Here is a 25,024-nt window from a genome sequence, read left to right as displayed (position 1 = left end):
TATACTAATTTACATTCCCACCAGCGGTGTATGAGTGTTCCCCTTTCTCCAGATCCTCATCAGCATTTGTTATTTTTTGTCTTTGTGATGACAACTACTACAATTGGGGTGAGTGGATATCTCATTGTGATTTTGATTTGTATTTCCCTGGTGAATAATAAGATTGAACATTTTTCATGTACTTGGCCTTTTGTATATCTTCTTTGGAGAAGCATCTATAGAGATATAGACTAGAATTCTTTTCCTTCTTAAGCAAAACAATTGTCTTCAGATTTCCAATGTTGCTGTTGAGAGATTCAGTACACTCTAATTTGTGGTGTTTTGTATGTCTCTAACCTCTATCCCAAAGCCCATTTCCCAGAATCTGGGACTGGGTACTAAGCTTCCAACTTTCAGGGATGCATTATTTTCTGTCATTAACATGTGATATAACATGTGGAGTGTTGTCAATTGAGCTTCAGTGTCCATAGTTTTTTGGGGGTGGGGGCTTAATTACATAGGCACAATTGATTGGATCATTGTTTACACAGTTTCCCAAAGACCCCAAACTTTAATCACATGGTTGGGCTTTCTGTCTGGCTTGCCCTCATTCCTGAGTCAGCTCATTAGCATAAATTTTGAGGTGTGATCTAGAGAGCCCACCACAAACAGCAAAGATATTCCTATCAGTCAGAAATTTCTAACTTCTAAAGAGGTTACCACCCAGGAGGTAGGACAAAGTCCATATTTCCTTTTAGGAAAGTTAATTCTTTCATGCCTCCTCCTTCCAGATATATCTGGTTCCATGAATTCCAAAATAATTTAGGGATTTTGAAGTAAAAATCAGATTGGTTCTTTGTCCCCTAATTGCTGGCTTAGGATTTACTTTTCGAAAGTTAACTAAGTCATTTATCACTTGTTCATCAAATTTCTGGCTTCTAAAATATTATTTGCCTCCTATTCTTGAGTGTTTATGCTTACTAGAAAAGCCTTTTAAGTAGTATTAGAGGGATTTTTGGAGGAAGCAAAACTACATGTGTGTATTCAGTTGGAGGAAGCAAAACTACATGTGTGTATTCAGTTGACTATCTCTACCCAGAAGTTGCCATCACTCTCTCAATTTATTTTCTGTAGCAACTTTTTGTATTATACTTATTAATACCTGGGCAATAATTCTGTGTTATCAAATACTGCAATATTGCTGCATTAATAGAGATAACTAATTAATTTAGGCTTCAGAATATTTAAAGATGGCTCTTCTTTTAGAACTTATTTCCTTTCAATGTCACATATGGAGAACACAAAAGAAAAACAAAATAGCCTCTTATCACTTGTTGACTAGGGGTAAGAATATGGAGATAGGGATCTTTTATCTTCACTGTTATCTATTTTTACAATGTTTGAATTAATATGTATTACTTTAAAATTAATGTAAAAAAGTCATTTTAGACCAAAAAAAGCATTGTATAAAATAATCCTTAAAAATTTTCCACTTCAAATTATGAAGCTAGGATTGGGAGTAGGGTTAATGGAGAACTAAAAATGGAGAATTTTATTTATATTTAATGGAGTAGGTAGGACATAGCAGAGAACTCCTTTATCACTCTGATCTAAAAGTCAGACTTGTAACTTCTCTTTCTGTGTCTCTCAGTCTTTGTCTCTCAATCTCTCACCCTCTGGGATAGAAAGATTTTTAAGGCAACATTTCATGTTAATGAAGTCTTTGTCTAGAAAAGGGAATGTTGATCCTCTCAATTCTGATTTCTCATTTTATTTTCTTGATAAATAAGACTGCATGTGTCTACTATTCTGTTTCATTCTAGAATACAACGGTAATCTGATTTCTTTCTCTAAACAGTCGTTTTAGAATTCCTGCTTCCCTTGGATTTATTCCAAACTCCATATCATAGCATTCAAAACTCTCTTATAATGTGGTGTGACTTACCTTCTAGATTTATCTATTTCTGGGCAGCATCAAGTTCCCAGTGTTCTCAACACAAGCATTTGCTAATTTCCCCAACTTTATGATGTTGAGGTTTCTTTGTTCATGTATTTCCTCTCCTAGAATTCCTTTATCATCTTCCTTCTATCTCTGCCTATTGAAATCAGACTCATTTTTACAAACCTATTTCAAATTTTCCCTTCTCTAGATGTTCCCACTTATCTTTCCTCCACCCACAATTAATACCATTCTACTGGGGCCTCACTTGGTTTTGATCTTGCCTCCCATATATTGACTACAGCCTGCCTGTGCAGTAGATATTAGTGAATGTGTGTGTGTGCATGCACAGACGGAGGGGGGGGGGTTATAGGATTCATTATAATGCTTTGAGTTTAGTTCATTCTCAGTAAAGATATTTGATTTGAAGTAATTATTTCATGTTCTTTGAATTAATAGCGTTGATAAAAGTAACAATGGTACAGATTACATATTAGTACTTTACAAATCCAGTCCTTCTCAGGACATTTTCTTGAACAATAGAAAAGCGGATGCCTAATGCTTAAAGGTGAGATGTGAGGGAGATAAACACTCATTAATGTTCATTGCATTCATGTCCACATGGTTGATGACCAGGGGCATCCATGTGGCTGACTGCCTGAAGTAGCCAAATGAATCTTTGTGTGACTGGAACTGATTTTAGTAGTAGAAGAAAGAAAATATGGAGAGCGCGAAGACTAGCCTTGACAATCTGGGTAGCCTTGCCACAAGAGATGATCTGTATAATCAGGGAAAGGGGTGGGAGGAGGAGTCAAGGAAGGAAAATGATTTATGATGCGTGGTATGGCTGACAGAAGATTCCATGCTCTGGGAAAGGGAATTATCTGATGATTGAAGGGAGAACCTGGAGAGGGTGCATGGTCTCTAAGTGATTAGCAGAATGTAATCAGCCATCTGCCTGGGGATGGAGCTCTACACAAAGGAAATATCGAAGGGTGGGGGAGGGGGAGAGAGAGAGAATAACACCAAAAGAAATTGTAGAAATCTGTTCAGGCTTCCCTGTTAACAGCTTTCTTGCACCCTTTTACGTGCTTGAAGTTCTTCTTACTGATATCTGCTTGCAGGCTGGCCTGTTATTACAGGAGGATTAGAAAGTGACACTGATCAGGACTTACTGTAGTGAATTCACTGTTTTTCTAGGTGAGTGCTGGAGGACGTGGGGTTGTGACAGGGAGAAGGCAAAGGAAGAGGTATCGGACAGCTATTGTGGAAATTTCCTTAGGAACATTTTACAAAAGCCACTCTCTCTTTCTTTTCTAAATTCAAATTTAACTTTATATTTGGCAACAACTATTCTACTTTCCTATTTAAGAACTTTAAAGCCATCTAAAGTTTCTTGACTGTATAAGAGTCAGGGAGATAGGCAGACAGCAAGATTTAAGACTAGGTGATGAATTAGATCCTCATTCATCTGGGTAGGCAGGGACATTTAATTAAGCAATTTATTAAACTTGTTTTTGTGTTTTCTTTACAAAGTCCAATTCTGGTATTATGGACTCAAATATAGAATATGCCTCTTGAATTAATTTATATTTCCTCAGTGCAATCAAACCATGAGAACTAACCTTAGACAAAAATTGAAACAATCCAGAGGAATTTTTTTCTTTCTAAAATGTTTATTAATTGATTCTCTGAAGAGTGGTTATGAGAATACAAAAGAAAAACATGAAGGGGGTGAGAGGATAAGGATACATAGTGATGTCTAACATAATTTCCTCTACCTCTGTTCTGTAATGTGCTAAGTAGCAAAGCCAATCTGTTAATTTGGCCAAAATTATGCATTAGTTCCTTGTTTGTGTTTTCAGGAGTAAGCAGGACCCAGAAATATTAAGTATTTGGGCTTAAGGTTGATTTACATTATGGCAAGACCTCCTCTCACACTGTGCACATGATGATGTTCTTGCTTGGAAGAAACGGTTTCTTCTTGAGAAAATAAATAACCTGAATCTAATTAGTTCAGATTGGCTTTATCAGCTGGTCATGTTAACTATTTATCCTGCTTTAAAATTCTTTTTTTATTTTTAATTTTATTTATTTATTTTTTAGATTACAGTCATGGTTCTTCTGAGCTGACTGGATGTGCTCAGTCCACCAAAACACTCTTTTCTGTAGTTATTCTTGTTTTGGCAATCATTTTCTTTTTCTCAGCTCAGTTATCATCACTTGTTTGCAAAAGGCCTGCCTATACTTGCAGTCCTGGAGCTTATACATTAGCTTCCAAATAGCTGTGTAACAGCCCTCTCAGAGCAAAAGATTTAGGTCACTGAGAGCATATGAAATGGTGCCTATTGGCATGGAGCAGCCCTGATGCTAACCTTATCTTGTTTGGGCATAAGAAGAGAGCCAGAGGGTGGAGAGGAGTAGCCAGATGCTTAATCCTGAGGGGATCTTAGGGACAAAAGCATTTACAATGAGTAGCATAGACTTCAGATATTGACTTCTCTGCCTCTTCATTTGGAGAGAAAATTAACAGGAGAAAGGAGAAAGAGATGGGTAGTTTTGATGACTATGTAGCTAGAATTTTTTCCCTTCTGATTTGGTTAAAGAACACTATCCTGATTTAAATACATCAAGTCAAAATGAATTCTACTAATGTCAGGCTTTCAACTTGGCTAATGTCAAAGAGATAGCAGAAAAAGTTCTTGTTATTAAGCAATTCATAGTGTGTTTTCTTCTGTTGCGGTAGGATGATTAATAGAGTAAGGTGGGAAATATCCTCCACAAACTAAGAAGTAAAAAAGCTTTAAAATTGTTATGCTTTCAGGTTTTCCACTTTAAATATTGCTTCTTCACTAGATTTGTGGCAGGAAAGGATTTGATGGATGTTATTTTTAACAATAGCTGGGATAAAGGTGGTATTATCTCTTAATGCTGGAAAGGTGACCACAGATAAGCATTTGATAAGGAGGAGGGAATGGGAGGCCATTGGGTTCCAAAAAGCTGGCCAGTCACTCCTCTAACATCATCTTGGAGTCAGAATTATAATTTGGTAGGTACCTCTGTGCACTTGGCCTAATGCTTCCCTTTGTATCATCAGAAGTTTTTGTCTAGTGGTCTTATTTTCTTTCAATTTCTCTATGACAAGAAGGGAATCTTTTCCTTTATAAGATGACTTGTAAAAGAAGAGCACAATACTTAACAGCATTTAAAAGTATAGACTTGTGCTGAATTTCCTACTATTTGTTTGTATTTAAATAGAATGATTAATTTGATGGTTTGAAAGCAAGCTTGAATATTCCTGATAGGGGCAGAAAAAATATACACAAAGATTGTTACTATAATCTCCAAAATTTAAAGCATTTTTCCTTGAATTATAAATTTATATTTCAAATCAAATGTGATTTTGTGAAAATCAGGTAGACTATGGTTATTCATGGGTGCTACATTTAAATGTGAACTGTTAGAATTGAAAATTAAATATTTATAGTAAATGCCTTCTAAAGAAAATGGATAATTAATCCATTTTATGTTTTTTTCTCAGGCTTGCTAGGCTATTTTGACACCTAAGGCATTTCTTTCTCAGTTGTGAAAGTATATGTGAAGGAAAGTAATAGACAAAAGTTGAAATGAAACTTGAGTTAAACACTGATTTGCTTTACTTCTCAGGATTATAAAAATTCCCTTCTTTAGAATCTGAGCAGTTATTTGGGGAAATATCATATCCAGGTTGAAACTACACATGGAGGAAAATTTTGCTTTGGCAATTTGAATTTCAGGTTTCCTTGCCCCTTTCTCAATTGTAATTTATGTGCATTTTTTATGTCAAGTTTTTTTTTTTTTTTTTTTTTTCAGTGTTTATTTTATTTTATTTTTAAAGAGAGAGTGAGAGAGGAGAGAGAGAGAGAGAAAGAGAATTTTAATATTTATTTTTTAGTTATCGGCGGATACAACATCTTTGTTTTGTATGTGGTGCTGAGGATCGAACCCGGGCCGCACGCATGCCAGGCGAGCGCGCTACCGCTTGAGCCACATCCCCAGCCCAGTCAAGTTTTTATTTAATAATTTTATCCTGTTTCTTCTCTCTCTCTAACCACATCTATATTGTTAGTCTAAGGAGTAGCAAGTTCCTATGGGGGAGAATCTCCCATGTTTGTTACTTTGGGAAGAATCAGCAACACCTAATATACAAATAGTAATTTATACAATATTTTATCATGACAATTTTTTTTTCCGTTAAGTAGAACAAATCTGTTGACGCTGTTTGTGTGTGTTGGTAAAATGGAGGGTCATTCTTTAGTAGCTACACAGCTCTCAGTTTAGGTAGGAAGCTTCCAAGAGCTTTGAAATCTCTGGATTAATAATTATAAGCAGTCATGTATTCTTAGGCCAGAGAAATCTTACTGTTCATCCAGTTTAATTTTTTTTTTTTCATTTTACAGACCAGGAAACTGAGGTCCAGAAATACGGAGTTTTTTTTCTAAATTACAAAAAACTGCATTGTGCTTACTTGGTACATAGCCTGATATAAAGACGTTGTAAGTTGAGTCATAAATTGCACTGAACTAATTCTTTGGTATGTTCTTTAGTTTAGAGTAGGATGTGCATCCCAGAAAAGGCCCTGCCTTGACCTAGGAATTTTAGAGGAAACACAAGGACACAGTTATGCAGGGCTCTTGGGCAGGAGTTGGGGCAAATGGTCAATGTGGGCATAGCTGGAGCAATTTATTGAATACCAACCTGGCATTTAGTTATCTCCTTGAATGAATCTAAATTTTTAGGAGAGGGAACCATTGGGATATGAATGTGTTCTTCATTTGTAATCATTCTGCGTCCTTGAACTAGAAACCTTTATTAACCTTTGTGTATCAGATTCCCTCTCTAGGATGTGATTCTAAACTGACCCCCACAGAGGGCAGTGAATCAATTAATAATTTAAAGGTGTTTTGGTAAATCAGAATAAGAGCCTTTCTGAAGCCGAAGTACGGTTTATTAAGAAATGGTAAAGTAGCTTACTCTTCATGGAATTTTGTCATTCCTGGTGAAATTTTGTTACCTTCTAATAGGGTTTTTTAAATAGCTAAGTTTAGTATTATTATTATCATTTCTTAAAAATTTATTTTTTAGTTGTAGTTGGACACAATACCTTTATTTTATTTATTTATTTTTATGTGGTGCTGAGAATAGAACCCAGGACCTCACACATGCTAGGTGAGCTCTCTGTCACTGAGCCACAACCCCAGCTCTAGTATTATTATTATTTTAAAAACTGAATACAAACATGGTTAAAAATTTGGGGTGTGGATTTCTCCCTCTTGCAATCAGGGAGAGAAAGCTGTTGAGTAGTAGCCTAAAGCCCTTCTCTAAAGCAGGCACCAACGTGATAAACCTACTCTATGACTTATATTTTGCTTTTGCAAATAATTTTGCTTTCAAAACTTCACCTGCAAATATCCTTCTCATTTAATTCAAAAGTTAGATGCCCAAGAAATTAGGGATGGGGATTACACTGTAGTGCTGAAAGGATTCTGAAATAGTATGTCATAGGAATGACTTATTCTTAAGGCCTTTGTCAGTTCTACATGTTTTTTTATTCCCTGTGCACATTTCTGTGTGGAAAGTTGCATGTTCCTGGTCAAATTTGGAGCTGTCTTGATTTCTGCCCTCTCCCCCAACCATTTTTGCAGGTAAAAATAATTTTTATTTTGTTACTAAGTGAATATTAAGAATATAGAGAAATACGAGCTACTTTCTGACAATCACATTAAATCTCTGATCTTTTGGTCAGTCACTTTTCATCTTTATAAGCATGAAGGTATAAAGTAACTTCAATGTGTATGATCAGAAGAAAACCTGTAAAAGAGGAATCTGTTTCCTTGAGAGGAAGAGGCTGCTCCTAGACTAAAAAAATATCTATATCTCTAAAAAAAGTTTACTTTATTATCACTTATATTTGTTATTTTCACCTATTTGACTAATATTTTACTGTTATACATTTTAGAGCAATTTATTACTCTTGAAATTCCAGCACCTCTAAAAATTCAATATAACCAAATATTAATGTAATCTACTTTGAATGCTAATTAATATAATCCATCATTTATAACTTTTAGAAAAGTAAAAGCTTAGAATTTCTCATGATATCTATTTATCTAACAAATATCTAACAGTATTTGAAGTCACCACAATGTTTTTGGTAATGAGAAAATATTCCCTCTCTAGTTATCCATGTACTTGAATATGTTGGTTATAATCAAAATAGTTTAGATGCTCATAGTAGGAAAGCCCCAAATAATCATGGCTTAAGATAGAAGTTTGCTTTTCTCTCTCACATAAAAAAAGTCGAAGACTGAAGTCATAGTACCTAGTAGCTCCTTATTTTCCTATAGGACCCTTGTTCTTATTTCTGTGCTCCATCATCTTCCACTGGATATACTCAAAATTGTCTCTGGGTCTGAGCTGGCAGCTGGAGCTCCAGCCATCAAGTCCATAGTACCCACTGGAATCAAAGGGCAAAGCAGAAGGGTAGAAAGGGGGACCCTCCTAATTGAGTCAGCTCCCTTTAAGCAGCTGTTCCAGAATTCCCATATAGTAATTCTACTTACTGCTCATTGGGCAGAACTTAGCCACATGGACACACCTGCCTGCAAAGGAGATAGGGAATGCAGTTTTAAATTGTAGGCCGAAATATTCACAGCTAAAAGATCAGTGTTTTGTTACTAAGGAATGAGGGGAGAACGGATGTTCGGGTAGACAATGTCACTGTGATGTTGTGTTCTTATTACATGCTGAGTCTTGGGGCTACCATGTAGAAAATCAAAGTACTTCTTTCTGTTTTTGTTATGAGCAATGGTTTCTTAATTTAGAAATCTGGCTTAATTTAGAAATCCTGTTTCTTCTGTGAAGTACCATTTCTTTATTTGGCAATCTCGTCTGACTCTTGCTTTTTTCTTTCCTCTTGCCTTTCAGCTGTTTTGGAAAGAAGTAAGGTTTAGACTTCTCCATGTTAACCATGAGCGTGACACTTTCCCCTCTGAGGTCACAGGACCTGGATCCTATGGCTACTGATGCTTCACCCATGGCCATCAACATGACACCCACTGTGGAGCAGGGTGAGGGAGAAGAGGCAACAAAGGACCTAGATTCTGAACAGCAGTATGAAAAGCCACCTCCACTCCACACAGGGGCTGACTGGAAGATTGTCCTCCATTTACCTGAAATTGAGACCTGGCTCCGGATGACCTCAGAGAGGGTCCGGGACCTAACCTATTCAGTCCAGCAGGACTCAGACAGCAAGCATGTGGATGTGCACCTAGTTCAACTAAAGGTAAGGCTGATTTTGGGCTTAGATTCTCTCAGATCAGAAGGCTGACAAAGGCTATGACATGTACATCTTGAGTTCTGTATTCCCCAGTGAGGAAACATCCAGGAAGAAAAATAGAGTAACAGGGTTGAAACCATTATTCTTGAAGGTAGATGTGGACAGAATCAGTTCTTTTCTGATTTTACTTTGTATGCCAATTATCTTGAATAAAACTGGCCTTTGGGACTAGAACAGAGAAGTAGGGAAAACAAGGGATGTTAGTATAATGCCATAGAAATCAGTTATAAAGAATAAAATTATTTTTTTAAATGATTACAAAAGATAAATTAAAGACTCACAGGTTGAGCATCAAGCTGATCTGATTGTGAGTATATGCATGTGGTTATTATTTGCTGTTGAAGCTGATGCTGTCTTTGTGGCAAACAATGGATTCTGGCATGGTAGGGAAGGGCAATGTTCTCTTTTTAGAATAAAGTCTTTCCTCCAGGTACAATGCATCATGTAGAACAAAGGTTCTTTTGTAACAACTCATCTAAAGCTCAGAGATTTAAAAAATGTCTGTGGCTTCTAGAGCCCTTATAAAAGCTTGACTCTTGGCGGAAATGAATTGGAGGTGCTACTCAAAAGGGCTAGTGATAGAGTTTTGGGCCTAGGGCCCCTAAAACATGTACTGTGAATTCTACCTCTGATGTACTCTCTCCTTTCTCTCAGGTCATTGAGGGAAATGCATGCTTAGGTCAATAACCAGCAAAACAAGTTAGGTTTGTATCCAATTAGGTTTGTAAACTCCTATGTTAATTTCTAGCCAGTTATATGGAATCCCAAGGAAAATTATTTTACCTACCCAGGTTCATCCTAAATGACCTGAAAGAGAAGGCTAAACAGATTCTTGGATCTTAACACTTACATAACTTACAGGATGTAGCCATCAGAGAAGAAAGATGGGCAGTAAAGAGAAAGTACATGCCTCAGTGGGTAGAGAAGATCTGGTTCAGCCTTCTCACGCTAATTCAACAAATTCTAGGGGAGGAAAGGGGAAAGGGAAAGAGAACAGAGGAGCCAGAATGTCACAAATGGCTGGGCTTCTCCCAGGTTGAGAAGGCCTAGGGTTTCCTTCTTTCTATAGGTTCTTGGGAAGAATGCAAAACAGGGTAATAGAAGGTTAGGAACCAGCCTCAAGAGAATGCAAATTCCATGCTGTGGAGGCAGGGAGTGATATGATACAGTTTCAGAAACATTAATTTAATCAGAGGAACAACACTCCAATTCCTTGGGGTTTGAATAAAATAGAAATTAGGAGACTTTGCTTTGCCCTGTCCACTAATGTCTGACTCTCATAAATAGATTCAGGTTTGGGATTGTAATGAAAGCAGTTATTACCTTCATAATCCTTCAGATTTACACAAAAAGGTAGTAAGTGATAAAAGAGAATGGGGCAAAGTGGAAATATTTTTAGAAGACTTAACTAAAAACAATGTTAAGGAATTTTAAACACATCAACATGTCAATTAACTTTATTTAATTAAGCCAGTAATGTAAAAGTAAAAACTTAGATTTTTATTCCAAATAGAAATGTGAAGTTTTTGTACAGTTAATATATGGTTATATTTGGTGTTTGAGTAATGCACCTATATAGGGTGATTTGTCTTTTTCTCTTTGTAACTACCTGTCATCATCTCTTACCTGCCCCTATAAGCTCTATTCCTTGGGATGGTCTGTCTCTCCCTTCTAAGAAGGGAGTTACAGGACATGAAATCAACATAATAATCCTATGTAGTTAAACAGTAGCTGTTAAGGTGATGAATTGAGATGTCTTACCTTCATTTTATCCTATAATTTCTATCATTAATTTTTGGGGTGCTTTTTTCATAAACACTCAACATTCTCTGTATTGTTCTCAAATATTTTATTTAATAGAGCCCCTCCACATTGAACCCAGAGTCAACAAGTTCTGGTCAGTGTGTATGGCCTCTAAAATGGTCTATACAAAGAGTTTGGTTTTATCTCTGAACATGTTTAGTTCATTTCCCCTTTGTGTAATATGTCTTTATTTAACCAAATTTAGTACTTTGATGAATTTTTCAAAAAATGTTTATATGTCACTTTTTCAGATTTCCATATTGATCCATAAGACTATAGGGGAAGTTGGCACAGTGTTTTATATGTGGAATTTCTTGTAGAAGTACCTCTCAATAGAGACAGATGTCTGGCAAAGCAGAGGGCTAGGTCCAGCTTGGGCAAGGCCAACCATCTGCTATGTGGTGTCCCACTTAGCTCACACTACTTTAGTCAGTTACTCAATCTATTCATTTACAGTGAAAAACAACCACCACGAGATGGAAATGCCTATGGTTTTAAATGCCATCTAGGTATAGATAATTTCTAAATGTATATTTATTCCAATGTTTTCCCGATTTTAGGAGCTTCAGCTGTCTAACTGACATCTTCACTTGTGTCTTGGTGGACATCTCAAACTGGATGTGCCCATCAGAGAGCTCTTAATCTTCCTCTTTCAGCAAAAGGCACAAGTATCTACCCGACATGTGTGTTTATCAACAAGAGAATATCTCCCCCAAACATGCCCTAAAGTAAATTATTTCTGCTCAGCCTACTGTTGCCTGGTCAATCCATATCACTGTTTCCTTGGGTTGCTCAAAAGCTTCCTAACTAATCTTGCTCTCACTTTTCACCTTTACCCCCTTCCATTTTATTCTCTACTTAGAAACCAATGGGATTTTTAAAAAAATGTAAACCGGATCATGCTAATCCTTTGCTTCCTATTGGATTTAAAATAAGACTTGAGATCTTTGCCTGTGACTCTGCACTGCATTCTTCTCTAGCCATGGCTCTTCTTACCTTCTACCTTGTTTATAAAACTCCAGAGGCATTGGAAGTTCTAAAGAAGTGTTAGGCTAGTTCTTGTCTCACAAATTTTCCTGTTCCTTCTTCCTAGAAACTCTTCCCCCATTATTGCATGACAGATTTTGGATCCTCATCAGACTATCAGTACGAGGCACAGTCAAGTTCTAACCTCTGTAGACACAAGTCTGGGAGAGGATTGGGCAGAGTTGGGAATAAGAAGTAGAGCCGGTGCTATGTTTGGTGAAACACACACACACACACACACATATACACACAATGTCCACCTTATCTATATATCTCACACTGCCATTCTGTTTTCAACATAGTCTTCTCTACCATTATTCAGTATATTACTTTAAAAGTAAAATTTGGTTGGAAAAAATGGTTTTAGAACATGCACAGGAGTAACTCTGCCAATGGTCCTAAATTAAATGTTACTTTCTCAAGCATTTTCTTATTCCTACTCTTAAAACATCCAACCCTGCTCCAAGTCTTTGTCTAGTCTATTACTTAGCTTTATTTATTTATTTTGTTGATATTTCTTTTCACAGATGGCAACCATCCCATTTATTTGTTTACTTGTTTATGTTCCCTTCCTCAAATGTCTAATTATCTACTGTATCTCTCTTCCTTAGGACAGGGTTAGGCATTTGGTGCCAGTCTAATTCATACCTGTGGTGGATAGGTGAGTCCAAGTCTTTATGGTCAGTGCCTTTCCCCTCTATAGGCAGGCTTGCACTGCAAGTCACAGAAGGAAGGCTGCTAAGTGAAGAGTGAATCTGGACAAAGGCATTAAATGAATCAAGGCCAAAGTATGTTTGGTACATTACTTTTCCATCAGGGAGGGTTTATGAATGGTTCTGAAGTCTTGGAGATCTTGCCTGAGAAATCTGCCCAGGAGTATCTATTCTTTCTGTAGGTAACTATGCCTGGCTCCCTTTATCCCCCATTTCTGACTCTTTGGTCATGGTTTTGGTCAATAAATCTACTTTCGGTTTTTCTAGATTGAGAACCACTCTTTAAATGCAACTATTTATCTTGTGATCATTGTTGGGTTGCTCTTAGAATTTATTCCTCAGAGAACACTATTACCTCCCTTATTTCCAAGTTCTTAGGGGACATTTTACTATAACCTCTAGGTTGAACTGCAAACATACACTACTATAAAGTTCCCATGTTCCCATGGGGAGTGATTGATATTGAGAGTTAGCAAAATCATCTACCCTTAACTTTAAAATATAGGAACAATGTAGTATACTAAATACTTTTTTCCATTATTTTTAAAAGTGAAAATGCAGTACACACATTTTGCTTCATAGTTTCCAAATATCCTTTAGTAAGAAGTATGGAAAAGCAGCTGAACCATTTTTAGAAACTCTGACCCTCCTCTCTGGCTTCAGAAGCTGTGCTATTCATGAAAACCAGACCAGATTTTAATGAAGACTTTTGACCCATGTGAAAGTATTTGGGGTCTAAACAGGAAAGTATGAATCTCTGTCTACTTTTAGGCTTCTTAGAATATTATTTATGTTCCTGGAAACATGATAACAATAAGGAGGTAAAGCTTAGAGTGGCTGGCATAAATTAAATGATGTAGTTGGCTAACAAACAGAAATCTGGAAGTGACTTAGCTCTAATCATTTACCTAAAATTGACTTAAGATAAACTCAGCTCTAAACCACCTCCACATATGATTCATGTCTGTAACTCTGATTTTGGCTTGATTTTCAAAGTTCAGAGCCTGTGTTTACAAGGTGTTCTGAATGGGCTATACCTAGACTGAGATGTGCCTGTCACACTGATACCCAGTGACTCACATAGGGTCTGGAGGGCCTGTGGGAGAAAGGCTTGAATCCTCTCCATTGCTGGGATTTGTACCTGATGGACTGATGGACAGATGTGCCTGATGGACTAAAGATGATGGAAATCTAGGGATGGTGAAGTTCCTAAGAGAGGATTCACTGTCACCATGGGACAAAGAGTCTGCTCCAGTGTGGGGGAGAAAGAGGAGTGGTGGTTTGTGATACAGTGTGTTTCTAGCTCTGTAATCCATCCTGAGCAGGTACCTTGGTAGTGTGGGTAATTAGCAAGAAGAAGAAGAAGCTATGGGCATGACACAGATGACTTCCCAGTGGCTGAGGCTCTTGCTCTTCGTTTGGCAGGAACAGAGGTAAAGAGCATTATTTTTTTCCCCCCTCATTGCTGGAGCATAACAAGAGAGCTGTGCCTGATATGGCAGTGGTGGCACAAGGTGATAGCTATGGAGTCCAGGATCTGCTGGTGTGAGAGTGAGAAAAAGCCAGGGTTGGCTCTTGAGCACATTGAAAACACTCTGGAATTCTCAAAAATTCTTGATGAAGGGAATTCTGAGTAGAACTAAACTTCTGACATCAATATTTGGGTGCTTGGAGAATTCTGATCTTAACATTAACATGATCATATGTTAAAGCCTGAAGCATTCCAGTTATACCATCTTTGAATACTATGTCTTAAATAAGATTAGTGGAAGAAGTACCTTTGTTTTCTGAGAAGAACAGATATTTTCCTTTCTTTTCTTTAGACCACTACTTTTCAAGAAGTAGGTCTCCACCATTAGCAGGTTGTAAAATAAGTTTAGTGAATTAAAGAGCTAAAACAATGAAGTAGAATAGAATCACATGAAGTAAGACAAGAACTATTTTGTAGACCTTGGTCTTAATTATATATATATATATATATATATATATATATTATATGCTTGTTCATGATGTAAATTTACATCTTTTCCTGAGTCAAGGCCAGAGCAGTTTGATAGTTACTGTTTTAGACCATTCTCAACTTTCCTCCGTAACTTTGATATATACTCCAAAGCTGGAAAATATTATGCAAGTAAATGTAATCTGGTGCTTTTTAGTGCAACCTTACTGGTTTTTGCTCTTATATGGGACCAAAACTTATATGAAATGCCCTTAAATTGGCAACCTTAAAGGTATATCCCAAACCTCAGGAAATTAAAAGATGAAGCTGATTGTTGGTAGATATGAAGATTAAAAATTTTAATTATAGCTCAGATTTGTGGCTATAATCGTTTTTGGGTGATGTGTACTCTGGTCTGAATGCATCCCCTCCCACTGCTGCAAATTTATATGTTGAAGTCTTAACTCATAAAGTGATGATATGAAGACATAGAGCCTTTAAGAGGTGGTTAATTATGAGAGTACCACCCTCATGAATGAGGTTAGTGACTTTATAAAAAGGGTGTGAGAAAGCTGTTCTACCTTTTTGCCATATGAGGACACAGCAAGAAGGTGCCATCTTGCAAGCAGAGAGCAAAACCAATTCTTCTGGTGCCTGGATCCTAGACTTCTCAGCTTCTAGAACTATGAGAAATAAATGTTTATTATTAATAAATTATTCAGTCTAAGGTATATTGTTACAGCAGCCTTAACAGACTGACAGTGGTTTTCCTTAGGGACTCTCTTCTTAGAGAAGCTGATACTAGTTGTTAAGTATCTTGGGAATGTGGTTTCATTAAGATGTTTATTAGTGGAAAAGTTTTCCCTATGATTAGTGACTGGATTGTATAATAATATTTGGTATCATTGACCAATAAAAATGGTTGAAATAAAAAGGTGTTTGATGTTTAAAAGGCTAATTTTAGATATTTAGAAGATATAATTATGTGAAAAAAAATCTGTCCTAGTTAATTATTAATTATCTCTCCCTCCTTGTACATCCAGTGCTATAAAATAGGCTAAGTACTAAATGAATATTTTTTGACTGTTGAATGATTAATATATTTTCATCTGATTTGGGGAAATGAGCTAAATCTTAGGCTTAGCACCTTTTTTTGTACTGCATATAAATATTCTTTGTTAAGACCTGGAAAGCATAACATGGAAAAATTAACTTTGGTGGTTTCTGACGCATATTATTATGGAAGATCTTTGGGTATATATAAACCTTATCCATAATGTAGGATTCTGAATGGGAGCATTAATTGCCAATTGCTCAATACTTCTACCAGATTGTATAGCTGTGTAATTTTTAATTAGCAAAAGTAGCTTGGAAAATGAGTATTATCATAGATTGCATAATTTGAAATAAACTATAAAACAGATTTTACAAAAAGATATGCTTTGCTTAATAGTATCAGCATGAACTAACTCTGCGCAACAGTAGCCATCTGCTTTTGTGGTCTCCAGGGGAGAATTTTTTGTAGGGGCAACCACCATAGATAGGATATGAGTTAACCCTTTTCTTACCTAAGGAGATTTTGGTTCAGTAACATTTGTAGAATGTCTAATATGTATCAAGACTGTTGCTTAAAATCTCTTATTTAATCACACAACAATCTACAGTTAAGAGATGAGGAAATTGAGTGTCAGAAGGTGAGTAAGTGATCACTTGAGAGTGTCAGAAGGTCAGTAAGTCAAATCATATTTTTTGTACACTCCTCACACTCATAGGTGTGAGAAATTCCAGTGCCTATGGAGTAAAAGATAATAGTTCTGGTTTTCTTATACTAGATAGTTAAGATGAATGGGCATGAAGGTAGGGGGCTTATTGTTTTTAAATTAAGAAGAATATCCAATTTCTATGTATTTTAATTCATCAACAAGTAGGAAAGTGAGCAGTTTGAAGTAGGAACGTAAATGAAGTTCTGGAGTTCCTTTGAGTAGTAATGTTATAGCTTATTTCCCTTTCTTCATTGTTTGCTGCTATATTGCCTCCTTCAAAATTTGACACCTCAAAAGGCAGAAAAATCTGATTTAATTAAAATGCTTCTAAGGTATGAATTACTAGTATACTAAGAGGGAAATGGGTAGAACATGAAATGAGCATGTTTAACTAGAAATATTAACAAATCAATTGGTTTCCAGGTAGGACATGTGTAGAGTCCATGATTCTTATCCATAGGAGAATCTCCTTGGAAGCTTAAAAACAACAACAACATTGCCAGGCCACAATCTAGACTAGCTATCGGAATCTGGGTTGGACCTGAGTATCAGTTTTTATAAGACCCCACTCCAACCCTAGGTGATTCTAATGCATAGCCAAAGCTGACACTCACTTAGAGATTTTTTTTTTCATTTTTTTATTAGAACATTATGGTTATACATAGTTTTGGATATATTTTAACAAAATCATACACGCATGGAATTTGGTATACTCCATTTCAGACCCTATTTCCCTATACTTTCCCTCACCTCATCCCTTCCTCTATTCTACTTCCTCTGCTCTACTGATTTTCCTTTTGCTCATTTACCTCTTTATTTTTGATTGGTGATTTCTACATGTTCATAGAGGTGGAATTCCCTGTGGCATACCTTTATATTCACATAGCTTGATTTTATTAAATTCATTCTACATTTCCTCCCCTTTCTCTTCCCTATTCCTTCCCTGTAGATCCCCTTCTTCTCCTCCACTGATCTTCCCCATATCTTAAGATATCACCCCCCTCCCATTTTGTTTTTTTTTTAATTTTTCTCTAACTTCTGCACTTGAGAGAAACATTTGACCCTTGATTTTCTGAGTCTGGCTTATTTCACTTAGCATAATGCTCTCCATTTCCATCTATTTATAGACAAATGCCATAATTTCATTCTTTTTTATTGTTAAGTAAAACTCCATTGTGTATATATAGTACATTTTTAAAAAATCTACTCATTTATTGATGGGCATCTGGGCTGGTTCCATAATTTGGTTCTTATCATTGTGCCGCTTATAAAATATTGATGTGGCTGTATTGCTGTAGTATGCTGATTTTAGTTCTTTTGGATAAATACCAAGGAGTGGGATAGCTGGGTCATTTAGTGGTTCTATTCCTAGGTTTTTTGAGGAATCTCAAGGACGTTTATGAGCAGAGGAAACATCTTGTTTGTTCCATTCATTCTTCCTTTCCTCTTCCAGTAAGATAGCCAGGGCTTCAAAGATGCCTTTTTAGAAGCAAAATATCCTAAATTACTAATTTGAATTTCTTCAGTTTTTCAAGTGACCTCACAAAGTCAGTAAAACAAAAGGGGAAAAAAAGGGGCATAAGTGCATTCCAGATACTAGTCTGTATGTTTTAGATGTACTATCTTATGTTATTCTCTTAAATTTTTTAAAGACAAAAGAACAACCCAAACCAGATTTTAAACTATGTTCCTCTCTCCTTTAATTATTCTCAAAGAACTCATTGAAGTAGAAATTGTCTTACGAGAGGTCCAGGCACAGGGCTGCCTACCTGCGATTGCACAGGTCACATATGAATGGTACCTTTGAAGTCACGCAGTCATCACCTGCATAGCCTTTTGTGTTCACTTTATATAGGCGGCCGAGATTGCCTGAGCACAAAGTGCTCTGAATATGAAAGACAGAAGGGGCTTTTCCTTGTCTATAGCTAAGGAATTATAGGAGGAAAATACTGCTGTGCTTGGTGGAAACATATTTGGAAGAACCATAAAAACTTAAAATGCCCCAGAGGAGTCTGAGCTTGACACATAAAGTTATCTACTAAGATAAAATGCCATCAAAACCTATGTCTTCATTTGTGTACAATATGTCAAAATTCATTCTACTCTCATGTATAACTAATTAGAACAAATTTTAAAAAATTTTAGAGACCTATATCTTAGGATGAATTTATAGGGCTGTGCAGGATAATATGGAAAGGAGAGAGATATGAGAATGCTATGAGACTATTCAACAAGAGATACAAAGTGGCTGAACTTGGGTGGTAAACGTAGGAAGCAAAAAAAAGTCCATCAGACCAGATACTGATGGTAATTTAGAGAGTGCTCAGGGATGTCAGAGGTGACTAATTTTCTAAGGTTTAATTTTCCCTCATCAAGCTCAAACTGAACTGATATATCTGTTGTTGCTTTGTGTTAGGGCTTAAGGGTTATTTTTTTTAATAAATGTGAATAAAGTAAAGGGAAATAGAATAGAAATATCTCTTCTGTTCACATTTTAACAGTGTTCTGTTATTAGTGAGCTTTTTGATGTAAGCCACTTCTGTTATTCTGCAATACTCTAATGTACCAATTTTCTTTATTATTTGAATAAGGTAGATTGGCCAAATACATGCTTAAATGGGAAAGTAATATATGAAATACAATAGGAAAAGCAATTTTCTCTTCTTCAAAGAAAGGAAGAATAGTATATGATCCATAGGAGAATTAGTTTAGAAAAAGGGAAACTGGCGTTAGACAAATTATGTAGGTCTACAATGCTTTTTGCTTTCTTCCCCCTATCTAGAAACCTAATTTCTATCAGAAGATTATACAGTGAGTCAAACAATAGTGTCAATAATGGCAGTAGCTCAAACTTTTACCTCTGCAAAGGGACTTAATATCACACTGACTAAAGGAATCCATCTTTGTAATGGTGAGAGTCAGGCATTAGTGAGTAACATGATGGGGAGAGAAACTCTCACCAAAACTGCTCTTGGGTCGTTCAAATAATATCATATAGGAGAGCACTTCCTTTTTGTATGTATCTATGTCCTCATCGTAGAGTAATGGAGTGAAGTGTTGTTTTTAAAAATATTTTAACCACAATGTTTATCTATCTTAGCTTCTAGCTCCCTCCCATATGAAGTTCAAATGCTTGGGCATGGTCTGAGTTCCTTCAAATTCTAGACCCAGCTGACCTACTGTTCCTTTTCTTGATATTTCTCTTCCTGTACCTTCAACAATCCAGGCCTTTTCAGATATTTATGCCTTGGAACATGGTTTCCTCTTCCTAGGAAATCATCTCACTTTTTACCCCAAACTTCTCTTCTATTCTATAGCTGTGCATCTCTGGTGATAATTGGTAAGATTTTGAAATAAGGATAGAAGAAAAAAATCATGATAAAACACATTTTCTTGTATCATTTTGTTGATTGAAAGCAAATCAGCATATTTAAACTTGTGAATAATTAGTAGATCTTCTGAGCATTTGTTCCCACACTTGTACTGGAAATCTGAAAATGGACATCTATTCTTTTTTTTGCAAGGGGGTGAGGGGTATGGGGGATTGAACTCAGAGGTGCTTACTACTGAGCCACATCCCCATTCCTTTTTATTTTTTGAGACAGGTTTTTGCTAAGTTGCTGAGGGCCTCAATAAGTTGCCCAGGTTGGCCTTGAACTTGTGATATTCCTGCCTCAGTCTTCTGAGCCACTGGGGTTTGCAGGTGTGCACCACCATGACTGGACATATTTTCATTTTGTTTATCCTAGGACAGAACATCATGGACACTATACGTGACACTTAAGGGGTATACTTGGCTGGGGGAGTCCTCACCTCAAAAGTTCTGTTATTCAATTTCAACAATATTACTTCAGTGAACATTTAGAGGTAATTATACTGTCATTGAAGAATGGATACTATAAGAAGACATTCAAAGATGATGAGGTGTTATAGTTTATTTGAGTTTTTCTGTACGATGTTTCATACTGATAAATGTAGGATTTTTGTAACTGGATACCTAATTTTCATGGCAAAAACTATTTGTTAAACATCCACATGGACTTAGTAATTTCCTTGGTTCATGTAAATGTGTTAATTCTGAAAGTTCACCCTTAGATATACAAATCTGTTGGACTATGGCCTTGTCAATAAGTAATAAGCTAAATAAATAAAAATAAATCTAAATTCAGTGTGGATGACATATGATTACATGTTTTTCTTCCTTTCTGCTGTTTGTTTAGTTATAAACTTGAGGTGTCTATATTTTTAAAAATAATCTTTCTTTAAACTTTCATAAATTAAGTTGTAGATATATAAAAATATGTTTAAAATGGCGAATATTTTTCTTGGGGCTGGCAGGCATCTGTTTTGTTATCGTTGTTTGTTTTAGGTTTTCAAAACCACTGGTCTTAGCATTTGCTACAGATCTACACACAACTTTATTTTTGTCTGTCACAAGATCATAAATAAGAATAAATATTTCACAACCATGTAATGTAGTTATCCTAAAATTCAATACATCTTTTAAAATGCAGGTCCATAAATGTGTGGCAAGTTTCCAGAACAAATTTATTGAAGCTTACATTAAAGCACAAGGCTTCATAAACATTATGTATTTATTTAATAGAATTTTATGGTTTTGCTTTTATTTTAAAAAAGCCAGTGTGGTATGTTTTATTCCTCATCAAACTTAAATTCTTTTGCTTGTGGACTTTCATTGATAATTCTGTAGATGTAGTAGCTAAAGATAGCCCCCCCCCAGTTTTTATTTCAAATGGAAACCAATTTAGATGATTATTTCTCTTTCCTTATATCCTGACTCCAGCTAATCATCACAGCATGAATTGTAGACTCACAAGTATACTCCTGCACATCTAACTTCAAACCAGTGATCTAAGGTCTAGCTTACAATTCTTCTTTCTACTGAAAAGCCTGCCAGCCTACTCCATCCACACTACTCAGAGTACCTACTTATTTGTTCCATAAGTTAACAACAAGGTTGCACTCTATTTTTTTTTCATATATTATTTTCTGATCTGCTCAAATAATCTAAAAGCTTTTTAAAGGCAAGTTCTATTTATCTTTATAAAACTACAAATACTTATTTGGTCAACTGAATGACTGAGTGCTCATATTATCATTTTAAAATTTCCTTTCTGCTCTAAGAGGGATTAGTATGCCAGGGAAGCATAACTTCCCATAGTTTTTCAGAGAAACAATAAAATGTATACATAAGCATTGTAAAATTCACAGTAGTTTTAGGGTTAGGGATTGGCAGAAACAAGCACAATTTTGCTGGTATTAACTCAGAGCAAAATTTGACATTTTAAAAAAATAAGTGTTGATTAACCTTTATTAAATTTCATCTTAGACAGCACACTCTAGGTATTCTTTTGTTTTTGTTTTGTATCTTTTTTGTGATGCTGGGGATCAAACCCAGGGCCTCACACTTGATAGGACAATACTCTACCACTGAGCTACATCTCTAGCCCTAGATTCCAGTTAATGTAACCCAAAGGTAGAAACCAAAGTATACCTCAGAGCGCTCTGAAAGTCCTGTCAGTTAAATTCTTATAATTTCCACTGTATCGCATATTCATATCTGAGAGAAAATAGAATTATGAACCTAACTCAATCCTGGACTAGTTGGCAGTTTTAATATTAATTTACATCCATTCTCTGCCTGAGAGATGGTATGAAAATGTACTCACTCATGGCTCTCTCAACAGCCTACAGTGGGAGTCCTGGTTTAAAAGGTTAAAACAAATTCACTGACATTTTAAATCTGTTATAAATCTATCCATGTACACTGCTTTTTCTGTAAGGAAAGCAAAGGGGGACGAACTGGAAATGAAATCCACTGACATCTTGATTAATGATGCTCAGGACCAAAGGTCATCTTTCAAGGGAGGAAAAAAAATGTGTATGAATCAGGTAAAATTAGGGGTTTTTGCTTGTAGTTGGATAGTAGCAGTACCTCAGTGGCAGCTTCTTTTTGTTTTCAACTGCCTGAACTAGAACAAAAATCTGCCATCTAAGTTCTGTTACCAAAGTATGATGTGGCAGTGCTATCCATGTCTGAATCTCAGCTTCCTCATTAGCAAAATGAGGATGTTCTACACCTAATGTTTTGTGAAAATAACTAGACACACCTAATCAAACTGTAGATTTTGCTAATTTTGTGACCTTGACCCCCAATCTCCTCTTTCTGCATTGCTAGAGGACCCTTTCTTCTTAAAGTTTCTCAAGTCCTTTACCCTTTTAGTGATAATACTAATTAACTACCCAGCAATTACTTGTGCCTTGCTTTCCCTCAAAGTGCTTTGCACGCAGAATCTCAGTTAATCTTTGTAATAATATCTAGTTTTCTGGTAAAGGACTTGAGGCACAGAGAGGTTAATTGACTTGCTAAGATCATACAGCTAGAAAGTGATAGAGCTAAGAATAAAAACCAGGTCTATCTTAGTCTGTGGTAATCCTTTTCAGTTTAGTAATTTCTTTGAGAATGTGACAAAAACTATAAAACTATCTTCTCAAGACATATGCACAGGCATGGTAATAATATATATATATATATTTTTAGTATCTCAAGAGACCCTTTTAAATCTGTTCATGGGTGGGGGACTCCAAGTTAACACCTAGAATACTGCATCATACTGCCTTTTAACTGATTTCAAAATGAGTAGAGGAAGAGAGATTTAAAATGCATACTGCCAGGCTTGGCATCGCATGCCTTTAAACCCAGTGGCTCGGGAGGCTGAGACAGGAGGATCTTGAATTCAAAGCCAGCCTCAGCAGTGGTGAAGTGTTAAACAACTCAGTGAGACCCTGTCTCTAAATAAAATACAAAATAGGGCTGGAGATGTGGCTCATTGGTCAAGTGTCCCAGAATTCAATTCCCAGTAAACCCCAATCCCCCCAAATGCATACCTAATTTCACAGTTGTACATTTAGCAGAAAATAGCTATCTGGATCCTTTGCATTAGGTTTTGCTACTTCCGTGAACATCAGGGGCTATGGGGAAGCCTCCATTTGTAGGTAGAAGGTATTGCAGGACAGATTCTTAACCTAAAATATTTAATTCCTAATCTCGTTAATGTCTGAATTTCCCTTAACCTCTACAAAGTCTATCTTTCTATAATTAGAGATATGGCATTAAAAATAAATGCTACTAGGATAAGTAATACATTAGCTTACAGTCACATCAAGACTGAATACCAGATGCTTTTGATGGAAGAAAGAGTCTCACAAAAGGTAAGGTGAAAGGAAAAGGATTCTGAAAGAGAGTTCACCAATGAGCTGCCAGTTTTTACCTTGGGTCATATGGTGTGAGGACTACTAATTTAAACTAGATCCCAAGCATAAGATTGTAGCTGTATAACGATTGAAGGTATTCTTAAAACTGGGCAGTGTCTGTTTTCTAGAGTTTATAATGGCATAGTGAAATATCCTAGCCTGCTTTTTGGATGGTGGCTCATTTAGTTCAAGCTACCTCAGAGATTTCATAAGCACATTTTTGGCAAAGATAGCTAGCTGTCTCTTTACTATTAACCATCTTATAATACTGAAAACAGAGTTCTTCAATCAGTGTCAGTTATCATCCTGCAGTCTCCCTTCCTGCTGACCAGTGCCAAAAGTGAGGCCAAGTGGAAAGGCCCTGGGATTTAGAAATTGTGGTCGTGGTTGTGATCCTGTCTCTGTTATGTATTAACTGTTAAGAGACTAAGCAATTCACTAATTTTTTGTGAGCTTCAATTTACTTGGCTATAAATATCTACCTCTAAAAGCTGTTGTAAAAATCAAGTAAGTCATTCTTTAGAAGAGCTATGTAAATCTCAGATGCTACATGAATATTAGTAATTCTGATTATTTCACAGTCCAAATACTGCTTGTTGCCTTTGTGATTATGATATTCAGATGAATTGGTGTGTGTGTGTGTGTGTGTGTGTGTGTGTGTGTGTTAGGTTTGTGGTAAATATACATACTTCCAATCAAAATACAGTCTTCTATAATTTGCTTTTAGCCATTAAAGCACAATATAAATAGTCTTAATTAATAAGACTTACAAAGAGCAGCACATATTTTGTTTGAAAGTTGTGGTTAACAAAACAAAATGAAAAATAAACTTGCTAAAATTTTCACTTTTATTATTATTCTTCCCCAAATTTCATGTGCATAGTACTGAATATATCTAAATCTTTTTCAAAATTAATAATACTGTTGGGTTTTGGGGGATGGCAGGTACTGGGGATTGAACTCAGCAGTACTTGGCCACTAAGCCACATCACAACCCTATTTTGTATTTTACCACTAAGCCACATCCCCAGCCCTATTTTGTATTTTATTTAGAGACAGTATCTCACTGAGTTGCTTAGTGCCTTTGCTGAGGCTGGCTTTGAATTTGTAATCCTCCTGCCTCATCCTCCCAAACCACTGGCATTACATGTGTGTGCCGCTGTGCCCAGCAATACTGCTGTTTTTAAAGTTATCTCTTGGAACATAATT

At 36.2% G+C, this 25,024-nt stretch overlaps 1 protein-coding gene across 5 annotated transcripts in view; it reads left to right on the top strand.

Moving 5' to 3' along the window:
- Positions 1 to 25,024, top strand: part of Akap6 (A-kinase anchoring protein 6) — a 589,717-nt gene that overhangs the window by 194,237 nt on the left and 370,456 nt on the right. For all 5 annotated transcript variants that reach the window (XM_046427476.2, XM_058573661.1, XM_046427475.2 and 2 more), the window contains one exon: positions 8,885 to 9,242. In XM_046427476.2, the coding sequence (XP_046283432.1) occupies positions 8,919 to 9,242 (324 nt within the window). In that variant the 5' untranslated portion in view covers positions 8,885 to 8,918. The remainder of the gene's footprint in view (positions 1 to 8,884; positions 9,243 to 25,024) is intronic.

The sequence above is a fragment of the Marmota monax genome, unplaced genomic scaffold (assembly GCF_021218885.2).
Source record: "Marmota monax isolate L192 unplaced genomic scaffold, Marmota_monax_Labrador192_F-V1.1 WCK01_AAM20220418_F8-fsc00222, whole genome shotgun sequence".
Lineage (NCBI taxonomy): Eukaryota > Metazoa > Chordata > Mammalia > Rodentia > Sciuridae > Marmota > Marmota monax.
The sequence above is the reverse complement of the archived record's forward strand: the minus strand, read 5'-3'. Positions and strand labels throughout refer to the sequence as shown.